Source organism: Lathyrus oleraceus, chromosome 6 (genome assembly GCF_024323335.1).
Source record: "Lathyrus oleraceus cultivar Zhongwan6 chromosome 6, CAAS_Psat_ZW6_1.0, whole genome shotgun sequence".
NCBI classification, from domain to species: Eukaryota; Viridiplantae; Streptophyta; class Magnoliopsida; order Fabales; family Fabaceae; genus Lathyrus; species Lathyrus oleraceus.
In genome coordinates, this window is record NC_066584.1 from 96,658,979 (window position 1) to 96,669,573 (window position 10,595).

The 10,595-nt window shown below is 32.6% G+C and overlaps 1 protein-coding gene across 1 annotated transcript; it reads right to left on the reverse strand.

The window, feature by feature from the left end:
* Window positions 1-1,023: 1,023 nt before the first annotated feature.
* On the reverse strand, window positions 1,024-2,192 carry LOC127094190 (protein-tyrosine-phosphatase MKP1). The gene has a single exon (XM_051033050.1). It carries the CDS (start codon window positions 1,903-1,905, stop codon window positions 1,024-1,026), a length of 882 nt encoding a protein of 293 aa, XP_050889007.1. The 5' UTR covers window positions 1,906-2,192.
* Window positions 2,193-10,595: the final 8,403 nt, after the last annotated feature.

Sequence of the window (10,595 nt, forward strand, 5' to 3'; positions counted from 1 at the left end):
GATAAATTTTTCTCCTTCTAGAAGGAGAATGATACAACATTATTGTGGTTTGTATTCACCATTGGCGACGACATGAACAACTAAAAAAATTTGTATGAGGTTCTAAGGATGTAAGTTACACAAGATATTAGTCCAACGTTTTTTAATTAATTTCACATGATTGTTGATAGGAAGTTTTCCTATCAAAAGCTATGAAACTAGTTTCAATAAAAAAGAGAAAGACTCTAAAACTATTTAAGAAAATAAAGATATTTTTCATTCATTTGATAATTTTCAATCTCTCAATAAAAATACATATATATATATATTATATATATATATATATATATATATATATATATATATATATATATATATATTATATATATATATATAATATATATATATATATAATATATATATATATATATATATATATATATATATATATATATATATATATATATATAATATATATATATATATATATATATATATATATAATATATATATATATATATATATATATATATATATATAGTGATAATAGTAGTGCACACTGAACTAAAAGCCCAAAGACTAAAACATAAACTAAATAATATTTAAAGATAAAAGCCCAACTGATATAACTTTTCCTTCTAACTAAATTATTTAAATAGCCTAAAAATCTAACTTCATCATCCTATCATTAGTTACCCCTTCAAGAACAACCTTGTCCTCAAGGTTGTAACAATAATGTCATAATTTTTTTCCTTCTTCCCTGATCCCACCTCTTAAATTGAGACAATTTAATCATTACAACTTGAGTAGCTAAAAGAATTTCTTTCCAAATATTAATGTCATTGTTGTGTCTAAAAGTTAAGTTTGAAATTCATCTAAACTTCAACAGAAACCAACTTAAGTGTAGACCTTCAAATTTTTCTTTATAGTCATTTCCACAATATTGAACCAATCTTGAATGATAACACACACATAATAGAACTTCAGCTAGGGTTTATATGAAAAGTTGAAAATTCCTCAATATTGTAAAAGTTTAGATCCTTACTAGCTGGTAGCAATTAGTATAATTTCTTGATAGCTAATGGTACTGTTATCAAAGAGTATATGTGGCACAAATTTGAATACACCAAGGAAAGGTTTTACCCTTAAGATAAAATTAAGTATTCTGAACGGATTCGAAACAATAACATACCATAAATTAAATTGAATTGCATATGAGGGAGGTGTTATGATAGCCATCATCAATACTGATTTTGAGAAAAGTGGGGATAGATCCAAGCACTGACCATACAGTTTTCTTAACGATGCTGATGGGGATGGAAATGAAATTGCAGATGCATGAATACACAACATGGAATCTGAATAAACTTGTCGAAATGATAACTTAAGGGCTGAAACAAACTCCTTCACATTTGTGGAGGAATATTTCCGCCTTAAAACACTTCGGTTACTCTCTCTTGTGGGAATATGGGTTTCATGTTCATTCGCTGATGACCCAAACGGAGGCATACAACCTCCCATGATGGCTATTCCAAAAACTTCAAAATCGACATCATATGCATCGACTTTCCTCTCACAGAGAAAAATTTTAACACTTGTTTTGCTACTTTTTACTCCACTTCTAGATATATCCATTAAAGGAAACAAAATTGAAAAAACATCCCAAAAATAAGGCGGTTCCCCACCTTGTATAATCATGATAATAGATCTTTTCACTCTCCCATACCGAACAATCTGACCTGCAACCCCTCTGGTATCCCTTTCCTTGATAGTCTCACAACTCTTATCAATCCACACACATATTTCAGAAGGAATATGCATTGTAAATGCACTCCTAGAGTCAAGAGCAGACAAATACATATAAGTCAACATCTTCAGAATAAGATGCAAAGGATCATATGGTGAGTGAGGAGCAATCCTATACATTATCAACAAAGAGCTAGAACTAGGAGGAAACGCATGGACCCTTTTCTGACACTAAAAAAGTTGACAAGCAAAACCCATATTCGGATCGGCAATACCTCTCGCCGCCTTCACAATCTAAAAAGCATCATCGAAACTCTACCCTTCCTTCCACATAAGGTAAACAATAACAAGAGAAGTTGACCTTGACACCCCTTGATAACAATGAACAAACACCCTCCCATTATTTTCCCTAACATCCTCAAAGTAATCAAACACATCGTACAAAATACTAGTTATATCCTCACTAGGAATATCTTGTTCTATACACAAAATCAGCTTTGAAATACTCAAAACACACAAAACCTACACAATTCAAAACATGAGTAATCCTATTTCTTTTCCAAATATCATTATCCTTAGCAACAACATCACCACCAAGATAAACAGGTTTAACTACAGAAACTTTGTTGAAGGATTTTTCTTCAGTGGAATTAACCAATGTGAAACTTTGTTGAAGATATTTGTGGCTGGTGTTTTTGATAGAATGACTTGGAAAGCTTCATACCGGGGCTTCAGTTTCAGATATGTGGTCGATGTATTAGCTACAATAATTGATTTCTCTTTGTACCAATCAATATATATTTGCCTTTAATAAATAAGTTTGTTGTTGTTGTTTCGTTAAGATTTACAAAATTGTAATTTTAACAGTGAACAGATGAACCATAAGCATCATAAAAAACAAATATGATCATCAGAAAAGTTCCTTGCGGATTTAGAGTTGAGGAAGAAAGAAACAACCAACTTCCTTGTACTCAATCTCCAGATACCTCAACTAATAAGGTTCGAGCCAAATATTTCATTGCTTACTTTTCCTTCTTATGAGAGTATCCGTACAATTGCTATTTTCTAGAATTTGCATTATTTATCATTTAATCTATTGGTTTGATAAATACACACTGAGGCACTTGTTTGTGGAAAACTCTGAGCCTTTTCAAAATAACTCGTATATCATGTTTATATCATTTGCTAACCACTTTGAGCCCAAGCCTTTTCTTTCGGTGACATGGCCACAATAATTAGCCAATTGACTTGAAAGATTAAATATTTCCACTCTCTCTTTGGAGTTATATAGAATATATAGTTCATTGTTCATATGCAAAAGAGTAAGTTTGGAGTTACTCTTGGAAGTGAGCAAAGTTTAAGTTTGGGGTTGGTGTACTAGAGATTTTGGTCAAAAATTCAAAAATAAAAAGGAGAAAAATAAAGAAGTCCAAGGAACTTCTTCAACAAAATGAGAAAATAAATGTTTAGGATCATAAAATGTTAATCTCTAGTACCAAAGTAATTAAGCAAGAGTTGATATTAAAAAGAATATGATAAAATAAGGAAAACTAAGTACCTAACTCCAAAGGTTTAAGTCTACTATCCCAAATTATCCTACCATGACATAAACCTCATTACAATCTTGAAAGACCTCTAAAAGTGTGTGTTTAGATGACTTTAATTTATTTTACTATAAATTTTACAAACTTACGGTAAAATACTTTTGTACGTTGATTGTGTGATTACCCTGTCACTTTGAGTGAAAAATTAGTGATCTAAGAAACAGGTTGAATACTTGTTGTGTTGGAAGAAATTTTTCAAATTTGCTCGATTGAAGTCGGGAACTGGAATGATGATCAGGTAACCAAATTGGTAATGTTCATTCATTATTATTGCAATTCGTTTTTCTGTTTGAAATGTGCAGTTTCACGCGAGTTACTTAAGCACAAACAACATATTAAGTTTAGAGTTGTGATGCCAATTTATCATACATGATTTTTATGAGTATTTGTGATGAATTCGATGAAATCTCAAGTTAAAGATGAGCTAAACATGAAGAAGTATGAAGAAAATGAAGAATTCGAAGAAACAGAGCAAAGCCAAGAAATCAGGAAGAAATTGTGAAGAAACGAGCAATTTTCAGCATAATTTACATCTTGACGTATGTCCAGTAAATTGATCATATATGGAGTTCTGTAACTCGTTTTAACACTGAGTTTTTTTTGCAAAGTGAAGCTAAAATAAATATCAACATTCGTGAATAATTGATGGAAAGTATCATGTGCATGATGCAACATGTTCAAAAACACACGCGCTATGGAAAAGTATCACGCGTGCGATGGACTGTTTTCTAGGCTTTTCTAACGCGTTTTGACTGCTTTAAAAGGGGAATTTTGGTACTTTTTTAGGGGTTCTAAACTTTACCCGAAAAGGGATAAGTTTCTACATCAAAAGTGACGATTTATAACACCTTAAGGCATATTTGGAGAGCATTGGAAGCCATTTGAGGTCAATTCTTCAAGGGATCTCATACACAATTCTTCTTAATTGTTTTTGGTATTGCAATTTGAATTATGAGTTGTTAATTCTCTCTAAGTTAGGTTGTGTTTGATGAACATGTTCCTATATTGTTAGGACATATGTTGATTTGACTTTGCATGAATTCTTTGATTTATGATTCTATTCAATTGCTTCTTTTTCGTAATGCTTTTTATGTGAGATACTCTTTTAAATTGATTTTGGGTACATATGGAATATTGATCATTAGTCTATGTATTAGACCTAGGACAATTGTTGTACTTACGTTGGTTGAATAGGAATAGGAGACCTCGAGTAGTGGCATAGGGAATTAACGTTTTGTGCATGGCCTAATCCTGCTTACGCTGGTGGACTATGGATAAAAAGCTCCGAGTAGTGATTAATGAGTTATTTCGCAAGGGATTGGTTATAGAGGTTTTGTTAATTCGCAGTTGGATTATAGTAATGAGATTATTCATGTAAGACATCAAACATCAACAACAGAGAAATATGGGATTCTATACACAACCTGACCGCTTTCATAATTTTGTTAGAACACTTTATTTTATTTTCGCATTTAAAACTCGAAAATCCCCCTAATTTAGTATTTTCTATGCATCGCATAACATTGTCTTGTTAAATAGTAGTCCTTGTGGATTCGATCTTTTTTATTACTACGGTATTATCGATACACTTGTCGAGAAGTCATCAATCATGCACCTCACCAACATTGACTTCCTTCACTCCAACATTGTCTGATCCCACTCCAACATTGACATTTTCCACTCCAACATTGTCTGATTCCACTCCAACATTGACATCCTTCACTCCAACATTGTTTGATTCATACTACAAATAATACATTTTATAACAGAGTTTTCACCTCACCCAACAAAAAACCAAGGTGTAAACCATATACGCGTCATTTTTTTTAATTTTAAAATACCATATATTCTCTCGGTTTAGTTTGAGGGAAACCAAAGGGTAAAATATTTAGATGACGCACATTCAAATCCCAAAAACTACATTTTAGCATATTTGAATTTTTGATTTTTTTTATAACACATTACCTCGGTTTTGCTGAAAACCGAGGGATAAATTATTTAGAGGACACGCATACGAGTCCCGACAACTACGTTTTATCATTTTTTAATATTTAAAAAAAATTATGACTTATTACCTCGATTTTGCTGAAAACCGAGACATAATGTATTTAGACGACATGTCTTTGAATCCCAGCAACTATAGTTTATCACCTTTTAATATTTTTTACAAAAAATTATGACATATTATCTCGGTTTTTTTGAAAACCAAGAGGTAAAGTAGTGTATTTTTAATTTTTTTTTATTTTTTTCATTTATGACAAATTTGATGAAAAAATTAAGTAGTGAATCTTTGTCGTCCATTTATAAAGTAATAATGGTCAAGACATTGTCAAATCATCAATCCACATGAAACATTAGTGATCCGTGTGAAACTCTCACTAGCCAATCAAAACGTGAATGTCACATCTATCTATTTTTGATGCAATGTGTTGAAATTTAAACTTAACATATTGAAAACAATGATAATGAAAAGAAGAGCAAGAAAACATTTCATAGTTAGTTTCTTAACGTAATATTTTCTCTAGTAATTATTGTTAAAAATATTTAATGTTAGTTAGGAAAATATGAAATTAACTTATTAATGTTAGTTGTAGTTGTATCAAGTAAAATATTTAATATTGTTGTTGTTGAAATTTAGTATTTAACGATTCTATTTATTTTGTTTATTTGGTGTTGTTGTTGTTGAGATTTAATGTTTAAAGATTCATAGATTTTGTTGTTGTCGTTATTGTTGTTTTTGTTGTTGCTTTTGTTATTGAGATTTAACGTTTATGGATTCTATTGATTTTGTTTTTGTTGTTGTTATTGATGTTGTTGTTGATGATGATGATGAAAATTTAGAATTTGTCAACAAATTTGATGATTTGCAGATTAAAACAAAAAAAAAACAAGTTAAAAACAAAATTTTGTAAACAGGACTTTACCCCTCGGTTATTGTTAAAAACCAAGGTAAAAAGTAACGCAATTTTTAAAATCTAAAAAATGCAGTTGCTAGGGATCAAGTCCATGATCAATGCCACGTTTTCCCTCGATTATTCAAAAATTGATTGGTAGAATGACAAGTTTTCATGTCGCCCTTCGTTAACTCGCATGTGTAACCGATGTTATATCTCATTCGCGTCACAGGTGAAATGGAGATATTTGTAATAGTGATTCTACTCCAACATTGGCTTAGTCCACTCCAACATTGCCATCCTTCAATCTAACATTACCTTCTTCCGCACTAGCATTACCATCATTCAACTCATCTACAATGTCATCATACAGTTTATTAAACAACTCTTCCACCTCATCTACAATGTTATCAGGCCCCTCTTTAACATTATCAACAACACCATCATAATAATTAGGTTGAGATAAAATGTGTTGATTGTAGATATCAACACTTTGGTACACCCTATGAAGATCAATAATTTTTAAAGCACTTTTGTCATCAACAATGACATTCATTCCAAATATAAGGTCCTTGTAATATTTTGTCTCAAAGTCCATATAACCTAACTCCTTCAATACACCAACTAATTTAAAATAACTCTACTTATCAACATCTACTTTCAAATCATCTACTAGTCCTCCTTCATACACACTTAGTTAAGGATCAATGAATTCACCATTGTGATGAATTTTGAGTTTTAGAAATTCGTCCATTATCCCTATATTGAGTTTCAAATAGAGTACGTCAAAGCCCTAAAACATGAAAAGCCCTAAATCTAAAAAAAGAAAACAAATATACAGAAATCCCTAAATCTACAGTAATCCCTATATTTTGCTCTAATTCAGTTACGAAAACATGAAAATAATACTTACCTGTGATTGAAATTTTGTCTTCAATCCTTCACTTCATTTGATTTTTCCATACTGTGTGCCTTCAAACGCAGGTTCAATCGCCTCCATGTGTTTTCAGCTGCTTAGGGTTCCTTCGTTTTAAACAAAAACACAACGTTTCTGAAACTATATTGAGTCACTTATCCACGTCAACACAATGTTTCTGAAGTTATATTGACTCACATATCCACCTCATCAAGTAACATGCCACTTGACAATTGTTTTTTACTTTGACTAACGTCCACTAATGAAAGGACAAACGTGAAAATATTTCAAAAGTTAAAGGATCAAAATGACACGAAAAAAAATTAAAAGATCGAACTGAACCTAAGGATATTGTTAAAGGACCAACAAAAATATTTTGGTTAGATATATTTAAAGTTTGAGGTATTTAATGAATGTTACCCATGATAAATAAATAATATATGATTACTATCATAGTTATTAATCATAAATAATTATTTATGGAATTCTATTTATTTATTTTTTGTCATAGTTGTTAAATTAACTACTTTTCATATTTTTTAATCACTTTTCTTGTGAACATATTTAAAACATTAAGACACTCCTATAAAAAAAATTGGAGATTAACTTTTATTTTAATAAAAAATAAGTTAAATATAAAATTTGTAAGTATAAAAAAATCATAAAATTAAAATACCGGTAACTTATACTACTCACTCTCATTTGTTTGATTTTCATTATAAATTTTTACAATGATTTAGAAAGAAAAAAAACAAGAGAATCAAAGAGAGGAGAAAAAGTTAAAAGTAGAGTTGCATTTATGGTATGATAAATGGACGAACCATTATCTGACTCCCACTTCAAGATTCACCTTTCACTCTCTTCTTCTTCTTCTTTCTCTTGGCTATTCACGTTTGAATCTCTGTTTTTCCAGCATTGTGTCTAAAGAATGTGTCGATACATTCTGTCACTGCTCGTACTTGTCATCGCTTCATGTGTTTTAGGGATAATACTTTCCTATGGTAGTTTATGGGAATCTGATCCACCAAAATTCCGAGTGTACTCCGGCAGACTTGAGCAGTTTAACCACTCCAAAGATCAAGCTGATTTGAGTCTCTCCATCAATGTTGCAAACCCAAATAGTTACTCCCGAATCTATTCCCAGGCGGTGAAAGCGGAGGTGTTCTACATGAACGATAGTCTAGCTTTAGACAACTCGTCGCTCGACGCTTTCACGGTGGAATGCTCGAGAAGAACGCTGCTGAAGCCGTCGGTTTTGGTTGATTTCGGGGACAATCACATTGACTGGAACCGCAGTGATCACGGAACGGTGGAGCTTAGGGTTGCCGTGTCCGGTCTGATCAAGTTTGAGAGCAAGAATGCGTTCTTCCGTTTAAAGTGGAAGCCGTTGAAGGTGGTTTGTCAGCCATTGAGATTTGAATCTGGTATTTTAGTCCAAGGTTTAGAATGCATTAATTAGATAGGTAATTTGTTTGGATATAAATTATGGATTAAGTTAAGTATTGTTTGTTCTTGTTTATTGTTAAACTGCGTTATCTCTGGTGTGTGCTGTAATATAACAAAATGGTTAATTAACATGGAATATTCTGGATTAAAGTGGGTTAATGTGAAAATTAGGGTTTTTATTTATTTATAGAAGACCTCTCGCCTCTATAATGATATTTGTTGTATGCAAGGTAAACCTTTGTTTCTGCCACTCATTGTGTAGTTAATTTGAAATGTAGCAATTTGATATACATTAGTTATAAGTAATTAAGATTTAAATATCTCTTAGTTTACGATTTTTTTTTTAAATAATTATTATTTTCAAATTAATTCTCTAAAATATTCAATATTTCAAAAAAAAAATTAAAATAATCATATTTTTTAATTGATGAGTCAGTTCAACTTGCGCATCCAATTAAGCTAGAGAGGAGGTGTCATTGGAGCTGGCACATGTTTCCAATGGTGTAGCACCTAGGCATCATGCCTCCTGGTGCATGCATGAGTTGGTGTCACATGCATTGGCGCATGCATACACTACAGAGTGTATGCGCCAATGTGGCGCATGCACCTTTAATTTTTTGAAAAAAAATATTTAATTTTAGTTTACAAATAAATAAGAAAAAATATTGAAAATAAAAATTATATTTATGTTATAATGAAAAATTACATGGAATTGACAAGAAATTCAATGACCCGCCTAATTGAAACGTCCACTTGTTCTACATTCAGGTGCGTTAGTCTGCTTTCGAGGTCTCCCACGATTTTCTTGAGGTGTTTGGGGTCTTTGAGTGCTGACATGATCCAATGGTGGCTAGTGTGAAGGTCCACTGGAAGGTCTAGCGGTATTTGATAGATGTGTCATCATTTGTTCCCAATAGCTGGGGGATTCTCGCCAACGGCGCTTCCGTAATTGAGTTTTTTGCTCATGTTGTTGTAGTTGGATCGTTGTGGTTGGGTGAATTGTGGACAATATGATTGCCAGAATTGGGACATTGAATCGGTTTGGAAACGAATCAATGGTTCCTGGGATGTACTATAGTCAAACAATGGTTGGATGTTGTGGCGATGAGATGTTTGGATGGTCATTGGTAGGGGGCTACAATGGCATGGATTGTATGAATCATCTGGGCTATAAACTGTTGTGGTGGTTGTGTATGGTTGTTGGTGGATAGGGTTTGACTCTCGGTTTTGAGGTTAGGTGTGTGGCATGAATGGGTTGCGAGGTTGGGTGTTTGATTGTTGGGTGTATATGGTAGGGTGATGGTGTGAGGTTGGTCGTTGGATTTGGGTGGTTGACATTGTTCTTGGACGAGGATTAGTTGTTGGGCGTATGATGACGAAGCTAGTTGGCATGGATCAATCAAATACCTTGGCTCAGACACAAGTTATGGTGTTGTAACCGACCTAAACCATGCCATATACTGTTAAGTTCGTCTAGCACCTTGTATGACTGGTTCGTTTAAGATGTGTTATCGTCGATTCCTCCAATGACGATATATCTCTTTTGTGAAGTCCCTTGAGTCGGAATAATCCCATTGGGCATCGACTCTCTATTGATGTCAATCTCCCAAACACGTCGGAGGTTCTGGAATTTATTGTTGCATGCCGAACTACAGTTTTACCCGGTCACTCTGGTGCATCTCCACAATAGTGAACTGGATAATTGGTGTTTTTGTTGTCCAAATTGCAGCATCATCATGGTTAACCTGATGATCAAGACCTAGATATGGTCTCCAGATACACTGTACAAGAATGATTAGATAATAAATAATTTGATAATTATTTTAAAAATCAAAATAGAGTTGTGTTAGAGTATTACATCGTATGGTCCAATGTAGTCCAATAGATTGCGATAGACTACTACAGCGTGTTTCAGACACCTGTTGTAGATAGACTACAAAAACATTGATAATGACTGGCAGGATCCTTCGTCAACGCATGTCGACGACATTAGACATATTGCTCAAAAAT